The sequence below is a fragment of the Dendrobates tinctorius genome, unplaced genomic scaffold, assembly GCF_039654945.1.
Source record: "Dendrobates tinctorius isolate UK_male_01 unplaced genomic scaffold, ASM3965494v1 ptg000133l, whole genome shotgun sequence".
Classification (NCBI taxonomy): Eukaryota; Metazoa; Chordata; class Amphibia; order Anura; family Dendrobatidae; genus Dendrobates; species Dendrobates tinctorius.
This window is the reverse complement of record NW_027361801.1, coordinates 13,017,602-13,041,531: the sequence shown is the minus strand read 5'-3', so window position 1 is coordinate 13,041,531 and position 23,930 is coordinate 13,017,602. Positions and strand designations below refer to the sequence as shown.

Here is a 23,930-nt window from a genome sequence, read left to right as displayed (position 1 = left end):
AAAGGTCTCTGACTGCTCATGATGTTGCTCTCAAGTTAGGTGGCAAAAACCTGGTGACAGATTCCCTTTAAGACAGCTTCCATAGACAGTCTTGGCACTAGCCACTACACTTAGCAAGTCCCAGAAAAAGGAGATTTTTGTGTACTCACTGTAAAATCTCTTTCTCTTAGCCTATAATTGGGGGACACAGAACCATGGGTGTCATGCTGCTGTCCACTAGGAGGCGACACTATGCATAATCTGAAAAAGATTAACTTTGGCTCCTCCTCTGCAGTATACACCCCTGGACGGCGTCAGCCTTCTCCAGTTTTGTGCAAAAGCATTAGGAGGAACGTAACAGAAATAACATAACCATGCCTGTAAGAAGGCTACTATGTACGAGGTCAAAGAACAATATGAGAACTCAACCGTAAACAACGGCCCGTAAGGGCAACAGGGTGGGAGCTGTGTCCCCCAATTAGAGGCTAAGAGAAAGAGATTTTACGGTGAGTACACAAAAATCTCCTTTACTCTGTCGCCTCATTGGGGGACACAGAACCATGGGACGTCCCAAAGCAGTCCCTGGGTGGGAAGCAATGGACGAATATTGTGCTAGCAGGTCCCTAAACTTGGGGCACTGCCGCCTGCAGAACCCGTCTACCCAGGCTCGCATCTGCTGAGGACTGGGTATGAACACTGTAGTGTTTCGTAAACGTGTGCAGGCTAGTCCTAGTGACCGCCTTACACACTTGTTGTGCCGAAACCTGGTGCCGAAGCCTGGTGCCGAATGGCCCAGGAGGCCCCTACTGCCCGCGTAGAGTGCGCCGTGATACCGGCTGGAAGAGGGGAATTGTTAAGTCGGTAAGCCTCTTGTATGGTGGACTTGATCCACCTGGCAAGGGTAGCTTTGGAAGCCGGCAGACCCTTGCGAACGCCCTCCGGAAGAAGGAAAAGGGAATCAGACTTCCGGAAGGGTGCAGTCCTAGACACGTATATACGCAATGCCCTGACGAGGTCAAGCGTATGCAGAGTCTTCTCCACTTAATGAACCGGAACCGGGCAAAGGGATGGCAGTGAAATTTCTTCATTGAGGTGGAAGGTGGACACAACCTTCGGAAGGAAGGATGGTACTGTACGGAGAACCACCTTGTCCTGGTGAAAAGCTAGGAAAGGCCGTCTGCAGGAGAGTGCTGACAATTCAGACACCCTGCGCAGCGAGGTGATTGCCACCAGAAAAACCACTTTCTGTGACAGGATGCAGAGTGGGACTTCCTTAAGGGGTTCGAAAGGTGGTGCCTGTAATGCTGTCAGGATCAGGTTGAGATCCCAAATTCCAGCGGGAGTCTGTAGGGGGGGAACCAATCGGGAAACTCCCTGGAGAAAAGTCCTTACTTGCGGCTTGTTACCAATACGCATTTGGAAAAGCACTGAAAGCGCTGACACCTGGCTCTTAAGCGAGCCTAGGGATAGCCCGGCATCCAGGCCCGATTGAAGAAAACCCAGCACCTTCGGGAGGGAATAAGGGAGTGGGACCTGTCCACGGGATTCGCACCAGGTAAAGAAAGCTCTCCAGGTACGATAATAAATCTTGGCGGAGGCTGGCTTTCTTGCTCTGATCATGGTTGTGATGACGTCTGGTGAGAGCCCTGCTTGGGTTAGAACCCAGGTTTCAAGGGCCACGCCGTCAAATTGAGAGCCCCTGAGTTCAGATGGTAGAACGGACCTTGTGACAGAAGGTCGTGACGGTTGGGGAGACGCCATGGGGCATCTGCTGTAAGTTGCACGACGTTGGCGTACCATGTACGTCTTGGCCAGTCCGGCGCGATCAGGATGGTTGGACCTCCCTCTTGTTTGATCTTCCTCACGACTCTGGAGATCAGGGGGATGGGTGGAAAAATGTACAGAAGCTGGAACTGGGTCCAGTCCTGCACCAGGGCATCCGCTCCGAGCGACCGCGGGTCGTGTGTCCTGGCCATGAAATTGGAGACCTTGGCATTGAAATGGGATGCCATTAGGTCCACGTCCGGGGTCCCCCAGCGATGGCAGATCTGGTGAAAAATTTTGGGATGGAGAGACCACTCCCCCGCGTCCATTCCTTGTCTGCTGAGGAAGTCGGCTTCAAAGTTGTCCACACCGGGAATGTGGACCGCTGAGAGTACCGACCTCGTCTCTTCCACCCAGTAGAGGATATGTGCCACTTCTCTCATCGCCTGGGCACTGCGGGTTCCACCTTGGTGATTCACATATGCCACCGCTGTGGCATTGTCCGACTGTATCCTTATGTGAGAGGCTGCCAGCAAGCGATGAAAGGCTCTCAGTGCCAGGAAGATGGCCTGAATTTCCAGAATATTGATGGGCAAAGTCATTTCCGCTAGTGACCACTTGCCTTGTGCCCTGTGATGTAGGTGCACCGCACCCCAACCTGTCAGGCTTGCATTGGTGGTCAGGACCTTCCAGTGACCTGAGAGAAAAGATTTTCCTCTTGCAAGCGAAGTTGGCTTGAGCCACCAGTGTAGGGACCTCCTGGTTGACGATGTCAACCGGAATTCCCTGTCGAGGGAGAAGGGATTCCTGTCCCAAGACTTGAGGATGGCAAGTTGAAGAAGCCTGAGGTGAAACTGGGCAAATGGTACCGCCTCCATTGCTGCTGCCACCCTGCAGAGGACTCTCATGGCAAACCAGAGGGATCGAGGAGGATTGCGGAGGAGTATGTGAACTCCCAGACGGAGAGCCAGTGTCTTGTCCCTGGGTAGGAGCACCAGACCCCTGGAAGTGTTGAATAGCATCCCCAGGAAGGTCAGGGCCTGACTCGGGGTAGTCGATGACTTTTGTAGGTTGACTAACCAGCCCAGGCGACTCAGAGTGTCGATTGTGATTGAGAAACTGTCCTCGCAGTCATTGAAGGTGGAAGCCTCGATGAGAAGGTCGTCCAGGTATGGAACGACTACAATGCCTCTGGAGTGTAGAACGTCCATGGTAGCTGCTATGACCTTGGTAAACATTCTTGGAGCCGTGGCAAGCCCGAACGGGAGAGCCACGAACTGGTAGTGGTCCTGGTTGATCGCGAACCTGAGAAACCGTTGATGGGCGGAAGCAATTGGTGTGTGCAGGTATGCGTCTTGTATATCTATGGAGGCGAGATATTCTCCCTGCTCCATGGACACAATGATGGACCGAAGGGACTCCATGTGAAAATGACGGACCCGTACATATTTGTTGAGCTGTTTTAGGTCTAGTATGGGCCGGACACTGCCTCCTTTCTTGGGGACTACGAATAGATTGGAGTAGAACCCTCGGAAGCGTTCGTTCATGGGAACCGGTACCACGACTCCTGCTTGAAGGAGAGAGGAGACCGCTTGGTGGAAGGCACGAGCCTTGTCTGGCGGTTTTGGTGGAACAGAGAGGAAGAACCGGTTCGGTGGACTGGAAGTGAACTCTATCTTGTATCCGGAAGACACTATTTCCCTGACCCACCTGTCTTCTGTAATAGGTAGCCAGACTTGCTGAAAGAGTAGAAGTCGCCCGCCTACTGGTGGTGTGTCTACCGGAGTTCGTGAGTCATGATGAAGCGAAGTTCTGAGGTTTTCTTCCCTTGGGTTTCGCTTGGCCTGCTTTCGACTGCCAGGTCCTGTCCGGCCTCTGCACCGCCCGTGGGTTGTCCCTGCGTAGAGAGCGGTTACGATTTTGTGCTGGTCGCAAGACGGACCAGCCCGAAGAATTTCGAAAGGATCGGAATCGTGTTTGGTTACGCCGTTTGAACGTGCGTCTAGGTTTCCGCTGACGGAGAGATGTACTCTTACCCCCAGTGGCGTTGGATATCATTGTGTCCAATTTTTCACCAAAAAGTCGTCCACTAAGGTACGGAAGATGCGTGAGGGACTTCTTTGAGGCCGCATCCGCTTTCCATTCCCGCAGCCAGAGGATACGCCGGATCGTGATGGCATTTGCTGCTATCCCCGCTACACCTCTTGCAGAGTCCAGGGCTGCATGAAGCATGTAATCTGCTACAACTGCTATTTGAACCGCTTGGTCCGAAAGCCCGGGATTTGAAGCTTGAAGACCCTCTTGCAATGCTTTGGCCCAAGCCAGAATGGCCTTGGCCGCCCAAACTGAAGCGAACGCCGGGGCCAGGGAGGCCCCTGCCGCTTCAAAAACTGAACTGGCCATGCGTTCTACCTGCCGGTCTGCTGCGTCCCTGAGGGTTGAGCAATCTGGCAGTGAGAGTAAGGTCTGTGCTGCTAGCCTAGAGACTGGGGGGTCCACTTCGGGTGGGTCTGTCCACCCCTTGGTGTCCTTCTCTGGGAAGCGGCACCTTGCTTCCAAATATTTGCGATTGGCAAATTTCTTCTTAGGCTGTGAGAACTGCTTAGTAAGTATCGTCTGAAACTCCGGGTGATTAGGGAAGACCTTAGGTGGTTTCAGGACACTTTCAAAGCAAATTTTGTGTTCTGGGGCTTCCGGGGTTGGATCAGAAATTTCCAGCACCCGGTAGATGGAAGAGACTATGTCCTCAACTAGCGCTGTAGTGCTAGGGGGACAAGGTACGGCAGACCTCTCCGTTTCGTTGTCTGAGTCGGAGTCACAGATGCCTTCCGAATCCTGCGTGTCACTAAGGCGATCCCTGGTGGGCAAAGTGGAGTGGAGGTCTGCTGTGGTCGGAGATCGCTGCGGGGATCTGCGTTGTCTGTCTCTGGTAGGGGACGGTCTAGGTGACCTGGAATCACGGTGTCTCTCCCTGGAGGGAGATGACCGTGTGCTATGGGATGACGCAGATGACCGCGACCTCTGGGTTCGCTTACGTCTGTGAGTGTCGGAAACGGCATGTTCCCAAGACAAGCTATCCTTTTGCTGGGTAACGTTCATAGCCGAGACATGCCCCTGCAGAGCCTGCAGCAGTGTGGAGGTTAGATTATCTATGGACTGTGTCATAGACTGCGACATCTGAGCAGCCCATTCCGGTGTGGTAGCCGACGCTGAAGCATTGGTAGGGGCTTCCTGCGGTTCTGACCCAGTGTTTTGGATGCAATCCCGGCAATGCAGGTACGTGCTACCACTGGGGAGAGTGGTTTTGCAGGCTGTGCAGAATGCATAAAAGCAGTCCTGCCTGGTTCTCTTTCTCGAGCCCGGCATAGTGCACAGAGGCTGGCTATCAGGGACCCTACAGGGGTGGCCTATAGGAGAGCCTTATAGGTGATATGAATTCACAGCTGAGTAAAGAGAAGCCAGCTGTGATCTTACCCCACCAGTGTGCCCCTAGGTCCAGCGCCGACAAATCACAGTCCTGTGCCCCCCAGAGACTGCTGACATTGCTGTGGGCGTCCTGTCAGAGTGGCTTGCAGCAAAGATGGCCACCGGGACGCTGAGGAGGAGAAGGGGGTGGAGAACTGAAAAGGGCGCGCAGGGCTATGTAAAAACACGCCCTTTCTGCCTCGATCCGCCCCTTCTATGACACTATAGGGTGTCATAATCGTCATCCGGGGGGCGGGGAGAAGGCGGCAGCTTCAGCTAGGCCGAAGCTGCAGTCTAAATTAGAAGTCTGATGCCCAGGAGGGCTCCAGGCCAGCGCGGATGTCCGGGAGGGGGTCAGATCTGAATCAGACCCCCCCGGATTGAGAGACAGAGTAGCGGTGGGGCCAGCAGTGATAGCGGTGTCCGTATGGGGGGTCCCCCTGAGGCGCTATGGAGCCGGTGCTGCCGCAGAGACAGGGGTGCAGGGAGCCCTGTCTCTGTATGTGCCATGTCTGTCTGCACTCTTCCCCGGCCCCAACAGGAGCCCGCAGTGAGGCTGGGGTCCCCGGCTGTTTAAGCTGCAGAATGCTGCCTTATATAGACCGTACCTGTGGTGTCTCAACTTAATGCCCCCAGAGGGGGATTAAGGAGGGTGCGTCTGTCACCATCAGGGGTCTTCATCCTCGCCTCGACCTCAACCCAGACCCCAAAGAAGTTGGGGAAGGAGGGGAATCTCGACTTCGAACCAGTACCCGAGGGACTGGGGAAGGAGCCACAAGGGGAACAGCCACCTCGACTTCAACCGGGCACCCTATAATAGGAGCCAAGGAAGGAGCCATGGCGGGGGTCTCGCAGGAGACCCACTTTTCTTCATCTGTAATCCGTCAGGAAAAAAACAGGAAAAATAAAAAAGGGAAAAAATCTTTAGGTGTGCCTCCTATGCGACACTAAGCAAAAACTGGAGAAGGCTGACGCCGTCCAGGGGTGTATACTGCAGAGGTGGAGCCAAAGTTAATCTTTTTCAGATTATGCATAGTGTCGCCTCCTAGTGGACAGCAGCATAACACCCATGGTTCTTTGTCCCCCAATGAGGCGACTGAGTAATGCTTCATTATTCAACCTTTCATCGCTATACTGGCCTTTGCTGCATCTAACAAATAGCTACTGGCTCGTGGAGCAAATTGGCAGAGTTTAGTAACTGGTTTGCTGTCCGTTCCTGTCATTACCCAATACAGTATATGCATGATTTAAAACTCAGCAATGTGCCCTGCTTAATTGGCTGGTGTCATAAGAGAATATATTGATAATGTAGCAGGGTGGCATGTGCGCCAAGCCTGGAGCAGCAGTGTAAAACAATTCGTGCGCCAAACGCATAGCACTGTTTTCGTCCTACAGGAAAATGCCAAAAGTTCAGTCGGAAATAGATGGACTTTCAACATTGAAATTCCCTATTGACTAGTTTCACAGGAGACATAATATTCAGTACATCAGTCAGAAATAAGCCATAGCTATAAAACAATGTTGTCTTTTACCTGGTGTTTCAGCATTGTCGTGTTTCTTACTGCTTCCCTTTGAATTGATGTCACAGCTGACATGAAAAAAAGTGAACAACAAATGATGCTTCTGGTGAAGATGTAAAGGGAGCTCAATTTTTATCTGGAAAAAAAATTATATCTGGTTGACGGCATATTTATTTTTTTCTTTAAAACAAACATTCAAATTCCATTTTTGAACATTGACATTTCTGGCAAAGGAGTTTACTACCTTTGCTTTACAAGGAGCCGGCAGTAAGGAGATCACTGCTATCATATAAGAAACTCACCTCGTCATAAAACTCTGGGCTTTGGTTATGGTGCAGGACCACAGCGTATGAATTTGTGGTGAACACAGGTCCCCCAGGCTTTCCGTAAATACACTGCAGCCAACAAGAAGTCAAAGTGTTATAATGACAATGCCTTTACTATTATGTGACAGATCACCGATATACAGGGTGGTTCACTTTTTACTTTACCCGGAAAAATTGATGTAACTTCAAAAAGAGAAATCTATCGTACTGAAATTTGGACTGTACATATATTGGTTCATGAGAAACTGATGTCTTATAGAAGGTGATGAAGATGTCCACCGTTTGCATCCGTGCACGCTGCACACAGCACTCCCATTTGTTGAATGTTCTATGCAGTACGTCTCGGGTCATAGCCTGAATTTCTTGCTGTATGAACTCTAGGAGTGCCAGTAATATTCGTGGCTTGATACTGTACACCCAACCCTTCAAATGGAAAAAACTCTGGTAATAACGTATTCTTTTCTTTGATCGGGCCCCTTCAATTACTGAAGATCAGTGACTCTATCAGGGCGAACATGACCTTTCTTGGCTGCTTGTTGACATGTGGAATATGACATGACTGCCTCCTGGGAAAGCCTCTGCAATGACTTATGTGTAAATGCCAGAAGTCGCTGTTTCACATCTTTAATTGTTTCCTGACATTTTCAGCTGTAGTTCATCATGCCAAATCCAGTAATGTTCCTGTACGTTCTAACTTATTCACAAATGACAGAATACAAAGTTTGGATGTGGGATTTCGACCTCCAAACTTCTTTAGAAACTCACTTTGGGCCCTCTTTAAGGACTCAGTTTTCCAATAAGTTTTCACAATGAAAACATGCTTCTCCAAACTGTATCTATACACTGTTAACAAATGAAGAAAGAATTCAGCAGGAGTGAAATGCAAGCACCACACATAAACTACAAACGTGCAGAAAGGCGTGCAGCAAGTCTACCTCATAGTGGAGATGACCGGTGGGACGACAAGATGGTGAGACCACTCGATGCAAGGATATTTCTTGACGCCGAGGTTCACTGCACTTCTCATAAACCAAAGCATGTACAGTCCAAATTTCAGTGCGGTCAACCGTTTCTTTTAGAAGCTACAGCAATTATTCCCAGATTCCCGGTACAGTAGAGAATTAATCACCTTGTATAACTCAAATGTGAATGAGGGTGAGCAACATGGTTTTTCTTCTGCACCAAAAAAACCCACGTCTAAATCTAAAAACAGTATTCTTAGAACCACTGTGACAATTTGGGACTTATGAATAAAAATATGGGAAAAAAATACAACAGACATATAGCAGACAGAAATGGTCAAATATTTACTTACATCTGTTTGGCTTTCTATTAAAGGAACTGTCATAAAAAAATGACCTAGTGTACACTAAATCGGGTCTTTATGTTAAATGCATTTTTCTTTTCATTCTGATATATATATATTTCTTTTCTATATCACTATCTATATTTTAAAAGAAAATCTGAAATATTGCAATTTTCATACTGGCCATTAAGTGTGATACTAATCTCAGACTTCCTATTGTAAACAGATCACTTTTCAGCAGTAATGGTGGGACATTTATCATTGTGCTTATTTTATGGGCAAAATGCAACATTTGATTAAAGTAAAATTCCAAGACGAATTTATCAATGTAATATATAATTTATTACACCATGTAAATGACAAAAAAGGGAGCCTGCTTAACCCTTCGGAGTGAACTACAATATACTGTATACCCTGCTAGAAGTAAGTAAAAAGCAATAGTGTATATATAACATAGTAAACAGTGTTTATTAAGTAGTTTATGTTATTTATATGCACGATTGCTTTTTACTTATAGCAGGGTATATGTTCATTTTGCTTCTATCTTAGGTTTTGTCGGTTTAATGGCCAGTGTGAACATGCTTCTACATATTGTATGTATACCATCATATACTCCAGTTCATTTCTTTCGGTTTTATATATTATGAAAAGCAAAGCAACTTTGCTAGCAGTCTTGATTAGAGTTGAGCGACTTTGGTCAGATCGGGTTTGGTGAAACCCGAATGAAACAAAATTTGAGTCGGATGAAACTGGTCCGACTAGGGCAAAAAAAGTTGGAGTTTCGTCCAAAACCCGACCCCAATGCAAGTCAATGGGGAATAAAAGTCGGCATTGAGTGGATGAATGTCATCCGCTCAATGCCGACTTTTATTCCCCATTAACTTGCATTGGGGTCGGGTTTCGGGCGAAACTCCAACTTTTTTTTGCCCTAGTCGGATTGTTTCATTCGGGTTTCACGAAACCCGATCCGATCAAAGTCGCTCAACTCTAGTCTTTATAAAACATTTCCTATAATTTTGTGTCAACAGCTCTTATGGTGCTCTGTGCATCTCCGTGAATGCATACACACCCTGTGTAGTTTCATCCCGCAGTCACACTGGTTTTCAACTGTCTTTTATTCTTTCTAAACTACTAAATGTATGAGGGCAAGAAACAGGGGACAGATGAGAAGAGCTAAACAAGAGTATAATCAGAGTTGTTTTGTAGTCTGTGCCAATGGAGAATACTTAAAAAGCTGCTTAATTTTCCCTTTCAGGAAAAAAAATGATTCTAAAAGTGTACAAAAAGGTTTTAAATTGAATCTATTGCCAGGGTTTTGCTACCTTCTGAGAGAGCCGTATGATGTAGAGTGCAATCCTACTGGTGCAGTAACTTTCAACATAAAGAGATTTTTTTCTTACACCGAATCAGTATGGGAAAAAAAACGCCACTCAGCACTGCCCCATTGAGTGCTATCCGATAAAACATTGCATATGTCATGGGTTTACGGTGACAGAGAGGAGCAAGAAGACCACAGTGTCAGATTTATCCTACTCCTGCACTAATTAGAAGCACTTAAGCACTTCACCTTCATATTAAACAGTGCAGGTTTCTTTTAGCAGTACAGGGGTTAATCTGCTCAGTTGAGAGCTCCTGGAAGCTTTCCTGCATTAAGGCTCAGCTCTTCACTGTTAGCCACTCCCATTCCTACAATCTGGGCCCTGACAAGCACTTATTGTCAGAGAGATAGCTTATGCTGCATGGCTGGAGGTTGTTGGTTATTAGTTGAGAAGGTCTTTGGTGGATTTATCTGTGACTGTTGCTCGGTTCTGGGTGTGTGATAATTCCCTCCTCCTCCTTTGGTTTTATCCCATCATCCATTCCTCGGTGTATATCTCTGTTTGTATGAATACATTTGTATGATTGGTATTTTCCTTTATCCCTGTTCATACTACCTTGTTAGCCTAGTTGGTGTATTATGGTACACTACTACTCCTTTGTTTCCTGGGTGAAGGAAGGGTACAGATTGAGGGCAGATTCAGGAGCTAAGGCAAGGTACGTGCCTCGGCGTCTTCACTATCAGAAGTAATCCGCGGAACAGAGTGATCTAGGGTGCCCCCTAGTGTTAGTGACAGAGGAAGAGCCCCTGGTCCCGGGACACATGACTACAGAATCGTAACAGCATAGCACTCTTCCGATGAAAATGTTCATGTGAGCGAGCCCGTAGTATGTTTTTCAAAAGGTTAAATCGGCAAACCTTCAGAGCTGGCGCATCCGGCTCATCTAGGTCTCGGAATTCAATCTTGACGGCAATATTCCTAGCCTGTAGAAATACAGAAACCACAATGCTTTAGAATAAAACCTGCTATCATACAACCATAATGGACAAAACTGAACATCATCTACTCACCTTGGCAAATGATTTTTGACTATCGTACTTTAAATGTAGAGGATATACGTAGAGATGGTTTCTGTATGTGGTAAACGGATAGCAATACTTTGTCACTTCTGGGACAAATTCCTCAACTTCCACTGCAATTTTCTGGTTTTCTTTGTCATACGGTCTGATGGGTATACATGATGACGTCACACAATCTTGTGGAAAAAAATTATAGAAAGCATTATATTAGCATATAACTATACTGTATCACCAACTATCCCAAACTAGGGGACAGTTTAGGAATATTCTAGTGAAAGTTAGAGCTTCCCACTATGAGAACCCAAGAGATCATACATTCTTTGCCTCTCTTACTGTACTAAAAGCAAAATAAATGTCCTTGATTATATTACAGATTTTGTTTAATTAAATATGCATAATTTAAAAAAATTCACTCACAAATCTGATTATTCATAAGTTACATTGACAAGAGGAATCCGTGTCAGCTTTGTATATGTATGGAAACATACCGAATACTCTTATTAACATTATGCTACATTACAAGATCACATGATGGGTTTACTTCCAAAACCCAAAGTTGTTTTTCTTGTTTTCTCTTGCAGTACAAAATCCATTTAATAATGTTTTCTCATCAAACATTTATTTTCTAATTTCTGCAGTTGTAATGTTTGTATCCCCAGGCACAACTTTACTTGCCGTTTGCTGTTTCTTTTCAAAAATCAACATATGCATTACATAAGGTGAAACATGGGAAATCCATGAACTTTAACAGAGGTAACGTGAAAAAATAAAAATATCTTATTAACAGAAGATATCAACTTTAGTTTAGCGTATCTGCTAATTTGGGCCTGGTACTGAGCCCAGATGTATCTATCTCAGACCAAGTAATACTATAATATAAATGCAATTAGAAAATATTAAAGGGTATTTCAATGACTATAATACTGATGCACTTCTCTTAGGATAGTCCAACAACTGATCGTCGATAGGGTCCAACTCTGGCATCTGTGCCCATCATCTAAATAAAGGGGCCATGGCTATTGTTTGCCAAGGTACAGCGCTGCACATATGGTTGTGAATATGTCTGCAACTGCTCAACCTCTGCACCTTTAATAATTCCCATGGTCAGATGCTGACAGCCTACGTAACCCCTTCAGGACAAGATAATTTCTTTTTTCCTCACCTATTTCCCACAGCCATAACTTTTTTTAATTTTCTGACCACATAGACAAAATAGGGCAACTTTTTTTTGCTGGACGAGTTGTACTTTTAAAAAACACCATTCAACGCCAGTTGTTTTTTTTGTATTATTTATTTAAAGCGTTGGAGCCGGCTGGTAAAACAGGATTTTTGGGTTGCTTACCTTAAAATCTGTTTCTCGGAGCCTACATTGGGGTACACAGAGACCATGGGTATACGCTGCTGCCACTAGGAGGCTGACACTATGCACAAAAAAAGGTTAGCTTCTCCTCCGCAGTGTACACCCCACCGACCGGCAGGAAATTCCTCAGTTAGTCAGAAAGCAGTAGGAGGGTGCTGTGTCCCCGAATGAAGGCTCCGAGAAACAGATTTTACGGTAAGCAACCCAAAAATCCTGTTTTCTCTATCGCTTCATTGGGGGACACAGAGACCATGGGACGTCCCAAAGCAGTCCCTGGGGAGGGAAAGCAAACTTCCATCAGGTCTGCGGACTCACCACCGCTGCCTGCAGGATCCTTCTACCTAGGCTGGCATCCGCCGAAGCGTAGGTGTGGCCCTTGTAGAATTTCACAAATGTGTGAACCGATGACCAGATTGCAGCTTTGCAAAGCTGCAGCGCGGAAGCTCTGTGGCGCACCGCCCAGGAGGCACCCACTGCCCGGGTAGAGTGAGCTCTAATTAACTGGAGGAGCCAATCGATGTTTGACCCGGTAGGCCTCCAAAATTGCCGATCTGATCCATCAAGCAATAGTAGCTTTGGAGGCCGGCTGACCTTTCCGCGCCCCATCTGAAATGATGAAGAGAGAGTCTGTCTTCCGCAAAGAAGTCGTCCTAGCTAGGTAGACCTTCATCGCCCTGACCAAGTCCAGCTTGTTCAAGGAGTGCTCCCGAGGATGAGTTGGACCCGGACAAAAGGACGGGAGAACAATATCCTCATTCAGGTGGAAAGTGGACACCACCTTAGGAAGGAAAGAGGGCGGGGGCCGCAGAACTACCTTGTCCTGGTGGAGTACCAAGAAAGGAGAGAGCCAAGAGAGTGCCGCCAATTCCGACACGCGCCGGATGGAGGTGATGGCTACTAGGAAGGCTACTTTCCATGAAAGAAGGGATAGGGAAACTTCCCTGAGAGGATCAAAGGGAGGACCTTACAGAACCTCAAGAACCAGATTAAGATCCCAAGGATCTACAGGCGCTCGGTACGGAGGAGTCGTATGAGCCACTCCTTGAAGGAAGGTTTTGACTTGAGGACGGGAGGCCAACGTCTTCTGAAATAAAATAGACAGCGCTGAAACTTGACCTTTTAAAGAGCTGAGGGCAAGGCCTGCATCAAGCCCTGCCTGAAGAAACGCCAGGACAGAAGGGAGCGAAAAATGCATGGGCGGAATGTCGTTGGCCTCGCACCAAGTGAAATAGGCCTTCCAGGTACGGTAATAAATTTTGGAAGACGATGGCTTTCTGGCCCGGATCATGGTCTGAATAACTCGATCCGAAAAGCCTGATCGCTTCAAAACCTCGGTCTCAACAGCCACGCCGTTAAATTGAGAGGCCGAGAATTGGGGTGGCAAATCGGACCTTGAGACAGCAGATCTGCTCTGTCTGGAAGCTTCCAGGGGGCGTCCGCGAGAAGGTTGACAATGTCCGCGAACCAAGACCTTCTGGGCCAATTCGGGGTGATGAGGATGACTGGAATTCCTTCCGCCTTGATTTTCTTCAACAGCCTGGGAAGAAGAGGCAGGGGAGGGAACAGGTAGGGGAGCTCGAACTGCGACCAAGGAATGGCCAGAGCGTCGGCGCCCACTGCGAGAGGATTTCGAGCCCTGGACACAAACTGTGGGACTTTCCTGTTGAGGCGAGAAGCTAGCAGATCTACGTCCGGGGTTCCCCAACGACGGCAAAGCTGAAGAAATACCTCCGGATGTAGGGACCACTCTCCCGCCGCGAGGCCCTCGCGGCTGAGAAAATCGGCGGCCCAGTTGTCCACGCCGGGAATGTGCATCGCGGATATTGCCGGGACTGAAACCTCTGCCCAATGAAGAATCTTGGATACTTCTGCCAGGGCGGAGACACTCCGTGTCCCCCCCTGGCGGTTGACATATGCCACCGCTTTGGCATTGTCTGTCTGAATCAGGATAGGCAGGCTCTTGAGAAGTCTCTCCCAGTGAACGAGAGACAGATAAATCGCTCGTATCTCGAGGACGTTGATCGGCAGAGCTGACTCCTGAGTCGACCATCGACCCTGAACCGTGTGATTGCGGAACACTGCCCCCCAGCCGAGAAGGCTGGCATCCGTTGTCACAATCTGCCAGTGAATGGGAAGGAATGACCGTCCTAGGGAGATGAGAGGAGACGTCAGCCACCAATTGAGGGACTGCTTGACCCGGTATGAAAGACGAAATGGGCGGTCCAGGGAAAGAACAGACCTGTTCCACCGAGACAGGATGGCGTGTTGGAGAGGTCTGGAGTGAAATTGGGCAAAGGGGACCGCCTCTGTCGCTGCCACCATCTTTCCCAGGACTTTCATGGTTGTCCGGAGAGATGGAAGTCGTAAGATCTGCAGCGATCGTACATCCCGCTGCAGGGAGCAAATCTTTTCTTGTGGGAGAAAAACCCTTGATCGACGAGTGTCGAACAATAGACCCAGAAACACAAGACGTTGTGTCGGAACAAAGCAGGACTTCTTTTTGTTGATGAGCCACCCGAAATTGGACAGGGTGTTGAGGACGATGGTAAGACTTTGGTGAGCTTGATGAAAGGATGGAGCTTTGATCAGGATGTCGTCGAGGTACAGAAAAAGAACGAGACCTCTGATTCTCAACAAGGCCATCAACGCCGCCATGATCTTTGTAAATACTCTGGGTGCGGTGGCGAGACCGAACGGCAGTGCAACAAACTGGTAATGTTCCTGGCGAATGGCGAAACGCAGGAATTTCTGATGGCCGGAGAATATGGGAACATGTAGATAGGCATCTTGAATGTCTATTGAACACATGAACTCCTGCGTTTCCATGGAAGCGATTACCGACCGAAGAGACTCCATTCGGAAATGATGCAGTCGGACTCTCTTGTTGAGTAACTTGAGGTACAAGATGGGGCGAACTGTACCGCCTTTTTTCGGCATCACGAACAGGTTTGAATAAAACCCTGTGAAACGTTCTGATTCGGGAACAGGCACAATCACTTCGGAACTGAGGAGAGAGGCGATGGACGCAAAGAACCCCGGAACATAAGGCAGGATCTTTTGGAGGTCGGGACTCGAAGAAACGATCCCGGGGACGAGAAACAAACTCTATCTTGTATCCTGATGATACAACTTCCCTGACCCAAGCATCCTCTACTGAGGCAAGCCAGACGTCTCTGAAGAAAAGGAGTCGACCTCCCAATTGGGAAGGACCCTCGGGAGTTCGTTGATAGTCATGCGGATGTGGACCGTCCAGATCTGGATCTGGAGGATCTGCCCTGGGAGTTGTGAGATCGCCAGGAGGGAGTGGGTCTGAAGGACACCTTTTTCTATCCTGGCGTGCCTGCGGTCTCTGTTGGTTAGAGAAGTTGTCTGCCGCATTGAAGCAGCGGAAAGTCCGAAAGGGCCGAAACTGACGTCTTAGCAGAAGTCTGTGAGGCTTGGACTGAGGGAGGAGGGAACTCATGCCCCCAGTGGCGTCCTTAATAATCTGGTCCAGCTGGGATCCGAAGAGACGCGCTCCCTGAAAAGGCAGATTGGTAAGGGACTTTTTTGAAGACAAATCCGCCTGCCAAGCCTTGAGCCAAATTGTACGTCGGATTGCTACCACGTTGCTTGACGCCTGAACTGCGCAAGACGCGGCATCCAAGGAGGCAGAGAGCAGATAATCCCCTGCATGAGAGATCTGGCTGGCCAGTTTGGCCAATTGCTCTGGTTGGGCTTTATCTAGGATGCCCTTGCGGAGATCCTCTGCCCAAGTGGCTATGGCCTTCGCTACCCAAGATGAAGCAAAGGCTGGGCTTAGCACTGCTGAAGCCGCTTCATATGTTGCTAAAGATCCTATAATTCTATCATTAGAATCCTTTAGTGACGCCACACCTGAAATCGGGAGTACCGTGTTGTTAGAAAGTCTGGACACGGGTGCGTCTACCGAGGGGGAAGCAGACCAGTTGACGGTGAGCTCTTTGGCAAACGGGTACAGCACGCCGAGGCGCTTCCCTCTTTGAAAGCGCCTGGTCGGATTTTCTCTTTCCCTGGTAAGGATCTTGCCAAACTCAGAGTGGGAGGCGAAGACCCTGGAAGGTGTTTCTGGCCGTCTGAACGAAACCTCCTGTTCTGAGGATTTCGCAGGAGAGCCTGAGATTTCGAAGGTGTGGTTAATCGCAGCAATGAGGTTCTGTACCGTAACCTTCATGTCCACGTCCTGGTCCGAATCCAGCTCTAAGATCTCTTCGGATGACACATCCGAGAACGCTTCACCTGGCTCGGGTGAGGAGGCACGGGAGGGCGACTGCTGGGAAGGACTATGTGGGGATGTGAGGCCAGGAGAGGATCCCGGCGGAAGGTCCTGTCTGGGCCTTTTGCGGCTTCTGCTGGCTGGCTCAAATGGAGATTCATGTGACCTGCTGGACCCTGCAGAAGTGTCCAGGGGCAACTTATCAAGGACGACTACTAGGGACTGAGACACTCTGGTGAGGTCTGCCACAGATTGTGAAAGAGACGAGGCCCAACCAGGAATGGGGGGTTCGCTTCCACGTGGCGCAATAGATGGCTCCTGGACGGGGTCTTGCTGAATGGGATTGCTGCAGTCCAGGCAGAGGGGAGCAGGCTGACCTGAGGGAAGTTTACGATTGCAAGAGGAGCATGCGAAGAACTGGACTAAAGAGCCCGTGGGGGCCGGCGGATGGCCACGCTCAGCCTTAGAGTTAGGCATAATGAAGGAAGGAAATAAGGACCCTGAAGACATGCCGGAAGGTTGGGGGACAGAAAGGCAAAGGAGGGTGTCAGTCTGCAGATGCAGAGCTACTCACGGTCCGGTGTCCCTAGAAAACGTGCCACACGACTTGTCTGAAGATGTAGGGCAGCGGAGAGCAGTGTCTGGCTGACAGGCTGCGAAGATGGTGGCCGCCTGAGAGGAACAGGAGGAACGCGCGCTTTCAGAGGAAGAAGGGCGGAGCTAGCCGCCGAAGCTGAAGGAGGCACCGCCCGCTGGCCAGAACAGGCTAGGATCAAAGAGAGAGCGGTGGGCGGACCTAGCATGGGCGGGAGAGAAGCCCGCTTAGGCCTGTTTCACACTTCCGTTTTTTCAAATCCGTCAAAATCCGTTGTTTTCCGTAAAAAAACGGATCCGCCATTTTTTGCAGGATCCGTTTTTTTTTTTTGTCCCATAGACTTCCATTACGGTTACCGCGGATCCGTCAAAAAAACGGATCCGTTTTTAAAAAAACGGATCCGTTTGCATCAGTTTCCGTCAAAAACGGAAAAGGATCCGTTTGGCGGACACAAAAACAGAAGTGTGAAACAGGCACTAGGAGAAAGGGGCGGGGGGTGGCCGCGACGCAGAAGAAGGCCCGAAATGAAGCCGGGACCTAAATTAATAGCAGCGGCCGCCTGTCAGCGCGGGGCGGCGCGTAGGTCCCACAGCGCTGCCGCGGCAACCGTTCTGAAGAATGCCACTGATATCTGCTGCGCCTAGGACTGAAGGCGGGGGGGGGAAACCGCCGGGCAAGGCCCCTACTGATGCCAGGGCCAGGAGTAACTGCGGCCGCCGCCGTGGCCGCTTTGAAGAAAATTCGCCGAGATGCCCATCTAGGGATGAGGAGGACGCGACTCGGACCCCATACTTACCTCCATCTTGCATTCAATAAAGGTACCTCATTATCCCACGCTGTCTGATCCGTCTTTTGTTGTGTCCGTGTCTCATCCAAACCGACAGGCTCTGGTGGGCGAGTGGGTGGGAGACGGGGAGGCGAGGACCATCTGGATCGCTGGCACGCACCCGTGCCGAGCTCTTGGTCCTGCTGTGGAGAACTATAAGGATACGGGGTGGCAGTACACGCCGTACTCATAGTCTCTTTGTGGGAGTACAGTTGTGACTATTCACACTGTATCCCTCCGGAAACCTGAAAGGGAACGACGCACATCGAGGTAGATAAGGGTCTAATGAAAGACCCGTGTCCACCTCCTACTGACACTAAGCTAAACTGAGGAATTTCCTGCCGGTCAGTGGGGTGTACACTGCGGAGGAGCTAACCTTTTTTTGTGCATAGTGTCAGCCTCCTAGTGGCAGCAGCGTACACCCATGGTCTCTGTGTCCCCCAATGAAGCGATAGAGAAATACTCTTATCAGCCACTCATGCTCTCACTGTCATTAGCAGCAGCAGGCAGCAGCTGATGAGAGCAATAATCCTACCAGCCAACAAAAGTAACCTGAGGTAAACCTCCGTCTTTTGACAGCAGGAGAACGGTGGCTGTCTGACCAGTGGTGATGATTCTACCGCCGATCAGAAGCGCTGTTTGCCGCACTGTCATGCACATGACTGTGTGGCAAACACTGGATGTTTGAGCCCCCCATTCAAGTGAATGGGATCCGGGCTCGGGTATTGTTCTGGTACCCGAACTTTTTTGTAACTGTTTGGCCAAACCCGCCGGACCCGAACATCCAGGTGTCCACCCATCTGCACTTAATAATCAAAAGCGGAGCTCTGCTCCACTCACGACTGTTAGAGGCGGATCCTGCCTCTAAGTACCGAGTATTGTACAGGCTCACCCAATGAGCCCGCTCCATACACCCGCTTTCGACTTGCACCGTACATAAACTGATGTGTTGAAGGGGTTAAAGAAAAATGTGTCATCCGAAAATTAATGATTTTAAAAAGTACGCTTTTACATTAAAATTAGTTTACCGTATTTTTCGGACTATAAGACGCACTTTTTTCCTCCAAAAATGTGGAGGAAATGAGGGGGTGTATTATAGTCCAGATGTACCACCTCTGGCAGTGGTGGGGGAGCGGCATCGTCGAAACAGCGGGTGACAGAGGCAGGAGCCGGCTTCTGTGGCCTACTCCTGTGCCCACTGCTAAAGAGAAATGAATATTTACTACATTCCACGCCCATGGGCGTGGAGGGCAATGACTATTCATTTCTCTTTAATAGCATCTTGGTATGACTGGCCCCCAACTCCAGTGCTTAAATGCATTGCCCCATCAGGAAACATTTTTTAATAAAAAACAATTACACTTACCTTTCAGGCGCTCCCTCTCAACATCTTGTTCCGATGCCAGCAGCTGCTTTATGCTTGTAAGCTGGGACAACATGCGCTGATTGCAAGCCAAAAGGCAGTTACCAGAATACTCACTGCTCTGCACGCCAGGACTGTGTGCACAGAGAGCAGTGAGTATTCATTGCGCTTCAGTAGTGCGCACAGTGTCAGCCGGAGCCTTCCTGCAGCTGCCGGGTGGTCACATGTGCCGCTACTTTAAAGAAATATATATTCACCTCTCTCCACGCCCAGTAGCGGCACACGTGACCGCCCAGCAGCTGCAGGAAGCCGGCAGCTGACACTGTTTGAGTACTCACAATGAATACTCACTGCTCTCTACGCACACAGTCCCGGCGTGCAGAGCAGTGAGTATTACGGCAGCTGCCTTTCAGCTTGCAAGTAGTGCATGACGTCCCTGCCTGCTGCTTACAAGCATAAAGCAGCGTCTGGCTTCGGAACAAGATGCTGTGAGGGAGCGCCGGGAAGGTAAGTGTAATTTTTTTTATGTTTTCTGATGTGGCCATGCATGCCAGAATGGGGATGGGGAACAATCATAAGGCTAAGACCATGCATACCAGGACCAGGACGGGGGCCAATCATACCAGAATAGGGATGGGGCCATGCATGCTAGGACAAGATGGGGGCCCTGCATACCAGAATAGGGATGGGGCCATGCATACTAAGATAGGGATGAGAAGGCCATGCATACCAGGGTAGGAATGAGGGGGCCATGTGAATGAGGATGGGGATGAGGGGACCATATATACCAGGATACGGGATAATAACCCCTTACCGACATCAGACGTACTATTACGCCATTGTCAGTATCCCCCGCTTTGATATGGGCTCCAGCGGTGAACCCACCTCAAAGCCGGGACATGTCAGCAGTTTTGAACAGCTGACATGTGCCCGCAATAGCCACGATCCACCTGCGGCTATTAATTAGTTAAATGCCGCTGCCGTCAGTGCTCATGGCAAGTCTGCAGTTCAGCTACATAGAGGTGATCTGAGCATCGCCTCTACGTAGCAGAGCCGATCAAGTTGTGGCAGCTTCTAGCCTCCAATGGAGGCTATTGAAGCATGACAAAAGTAAAAAAAATTAAAAGTTTTTAAAAATATGAAGAAAAAAAAAAAATGAAAGTGCGAATCACCCTCCCTTTCGCCCCACTCAAAATAAAACAATAAAAAGAAAATCAAACAGACATATTTAGTATCGCCGCGTTCAGAATCGCCTGAACTATAAAAAAAAAAAGATTAACCTGATCGCTAAACGGCGTAGCGAGAAAAAAAAATCAAGACGTCAGAATTACGTTTTTTTTGGTCGCCGCAACATTGCATTAAAATGGTATCATTAAAAACGACAGCTTGGCACGCAATAAATAAGCCCTCAACAAAACCGAGATCACGAAAAATGTAGACGCTACGGGTTTCAGAAAATTGCGCAATTTTTTTTTTATTTTTTTTTTTAGCAAACTTTGAAATTTCTTTTTCACCACTTAGATAAAAAAAAAACCTAGACATGTTTGGTGTCTATGAATTCGTAATGACCTGGTTGGAATTTTTTTCCCGTTTTCTGTTACACAGACATGGTAAAAACAGGATTTTTAGTTGCTTACCGTAAAATCTGTTTCTCTGAGTCTTCATTGGGGGACACAGAAACCATGGGCTTGTCATATCCGGCCCGGCTCTACTGTCCCATTGTCAGATGAGTCAGGAACGCACTCTCTCACGTTCCTCAGGGTCCTTTGCAGCGTTTGCCTAGCTCCCGTATAATCACTACTCGAGATGAGGTGACAGCATTCCTTACCTCTAGCGGACTGCATCTGCGATTTCAAGCCTCTTTCATGTGAGTCTAGGACACCTTTCAGCTGCATATTTCATAGTCAATAACATCTGTGGTTTGTTAACAGCTAAACGTAAAAGGCTACCATGTCCAAACGGAGGGGATCTCTGTACCACAGGGCGGATCTCAGTAGCAACATAACTGTATCTCCACCTTCAGGTAGGTCAGACACTCTCGTGTCAGGTACGGATGGTTGAGGTTTACTGTGGCATGATTTGGACCCTAAGTGTGAGTTACTCCACAAGAGTTTTGTCCCACCTTCTGATCAGTTTGCAGCTCCGTCCGCAGGCTAACTTTACTGCCCGGTGTCTTACGCCTATCATTAAGGTTTGGCGAATAGTAGTTTATAGGTTCTAGTTTGTCCTAAGGGCCTTCGATCTACCACAATACCAAAGCTCCTTATTTGTCAGAACTTACCTATTCTTTCAGGCAGACACCGAATAAAGCCTCCGTCAGCTCACAGATGTGACTTCTGACCGTGACTGGGGCAAGTATCTCACCTCAGACAGGAGTGGGATTTCACTCTGCGCAAGTATCGACCAGGGTAGAAAGCTGCTCCAGTCTTGGATCTAAGGATGAGTCCTGTTATAACATGTTTCTTATTTCAGCTAGAATTGTATTTTTTTCACTGTGTTATTTGCGCACGCGTTGTCTTTGACTTAGGCACGCGGTTCTACACACTGCAATCCCCTCCCTACTCCAGAGGGTCCAGGATGGATTCGACAGTTTACATCGTCATGAGGATTGGCCTTCCTTTCAGCCTAGTTGTCTTTCTGGGGTCTATCTGATCTACCTAGAGCCAACTTTCTTTCAGTTGACATACTCCATGTTTTACCGTGGACTTTCCTTGTTCGACTATTCGGTTTTATAAGTCCAGCTGGTCTAATTTTTCCTATATTCACCCTCATCCTTGTATGTTGGGTTTATCTTCCTCTTGATCTCAGTCTGAAGGGTCATCCAGTAGTCTTCAGTCTACCTGCCTATCGAGCAATCAGTTGTCTATTGAAAGCCAACCTGTGCCTACATCGCAGCGATGAGATCCAGGTCATCCCCAGGTTCCATTCAGTATGTTTTCAGTGTTCGGTTCTTTAGCAGGTTCTCAGAGCCTGCTCTCAGGGCTTGTCATATTCTCATGGAACGGACTTCAGCCGTTTCCAAACAAAGGGGGCGCCTCGGTATATCCTTTTTTCTCCTGAGCGCTTCACAAATTAGACTACTTCTGCGACTACGGACCCTCCGGTTCCAAGTTCTCCGCTACGGTCTTTCCTCGCCCAGACGTTCATCCCTCAATGATACCAACGTCGAATTCACACAGTAGTTAGCAGGGTCAACCTTCAAAGCACCCGCCGCTATAGCGTGTCCTGCCTTAGCCCCCACTCGGGTTGCGAAGTTCTATAGACGCATGGCCTAGCTTGCTCAGAGCATTCCTTCTGGAGACCGGTCGGAAGTTTGACAGTCCTTACTGTCCAAAATTTTTCTTGTAGGGAGACATGGATTTTTGCCTAATCGTTCCCATCTACGGTCCATTTGGCTTTCTGTTTCACGAGCGAAATTATGCCCAACGAGGTCCCTCACCAACATTCCGTTCCTTCCGTGTGGCTCCAATAGGCCAAATTATTAAGAGCTCACAGGAAGGACAAGCGCTTCCCTTCCTCAGGCTCAGCCTCGTTGTTCTTCAGTACTTCTTCCTCAGCATGACGTTTGGGAATCTAGGTTTGAGTCCATCTTTGCTTTTTTTTCAGGAAGGAAATCTCTTCGTTCAACGTTTACCTTCTGTGAATCGCATGATTTTTTTTTCCTTGTTCAATGAAGCTCTTATCCAGGGTCCTGATTCTTCACGGCTTTGGCAATGTCTGCTTCGGCAACGAACGAGTTAATTTCCCTTTTTAGTTGGTATCTTTCTCTTTCAGACTCTCAACCACTCCATGGGTCTTACAGAGTCTGTAGCAGCTGTGGTGCACTTCCTGTGGATCAACGGTCCACTCTCTGTCATTCTGAATTCCCTTTCCTTCATCCGCCTCGGACTTTTCCTTCGTGACGCCCTCTCATCAGGCTACTTGGCCACGGCAACGGTACTTCTCAAGCTCAGGCTCATTTTATTTTCATGCACCGCCTATTGCACTTCAGTACTGGCATCCCTAAAACCCCCCCCTTCCTTACTTTTTGTAATATGTGCCACCCATTTCACAGGTTGAAATTCCTATATGGCAATTTCTGGCTAAACATTACCTACCTCAGGTGGAAACTTCCAAATTATGGCCTCAAGTCAGAATCTACCCACCTTAAGGTATATTACATACCTTTACATTAACCTTTCTATCCTCTTTAATGTGATACTAATGGATACTGCATATCTCCTTCTTCATTTAGTGGGAATCTATTTCTATCCTTTGTATTTTCATTACATTAACTAGAGGATATCAGTCGAAGCTATTTTCTACGAACCTTTCAGGTATAGCACATATATTCTTACTGGATTAGACATTTTTTTCTATACCATATAATGATGAAATAACTTACATTTTTTCCATGTACTGTATATTCTCTTCAGTTACCTTGAGGGGAGGTGTATCCTCTTTGAGTGCCCTAGGTCCGTTATTAATTAAATCGAGGTAAATCCATGGTCTCTGGTCTCTGAATCTCCTATTGCTAGTTTTGAACATCTGTATCTTGACTACCTAACGTATTATATAAATGTCTTTAAAATTGTGCTTCAGCGATGCATTAGGCTTCGATCTATGACTATACATGTTTGTTCATCTATATATAAAAATTTTTTTTCATATCTCCATTATGTTTATACATTCATGAATGCCTAACCACGCGTGATATGTATATTCTGTATATATGTTTTTATTCACTTTGTTTTATGTATATCCTTTTGTTTTAGTGTACCCCATGAATAAGATCCGGGAGGATCGAAACGTCGG

At 48.1% G+C, this 23,930-nt stretch overlaps 1 protein-coding gene across 4 annotated transcripts in view; it reads right to left on the bottom strand.

Moving 5' to 3' along the window:
* Positions 1-23,930, bottom strand: part of DOCK11 (dedicator of cytokinesis 11) — a 481,846-nt gene that overhangs the window by 336,001 nt on the left and 121,915 nt on the right. For all 4 annotated transcript variants that reach the window (XM_073543480.1, XM_073543481.1, XM_073543483.1 and 1 more), the window contains exons 17-20: positions 10,750-10,934; positions 10,597-10,662; positions 7,031-7,123; positions 6,741-6,864 (exon numbers count right to left, since the gene is read on the bottom strand). In XM_073543480.1, coding sequence (XP_073399581.1) covers positions 6,741-6,864; positions 7,031-7,123; positions 10,597-10,662; positions 10,750-10,934 — 468 coding nt within the window. The remainder of the gene's footprint in view (positions 1-6,740; positions 6,865-7,030; positions 7,124-10,596; positions 10,663-10,749; positions 10,935-23,930) is intronic.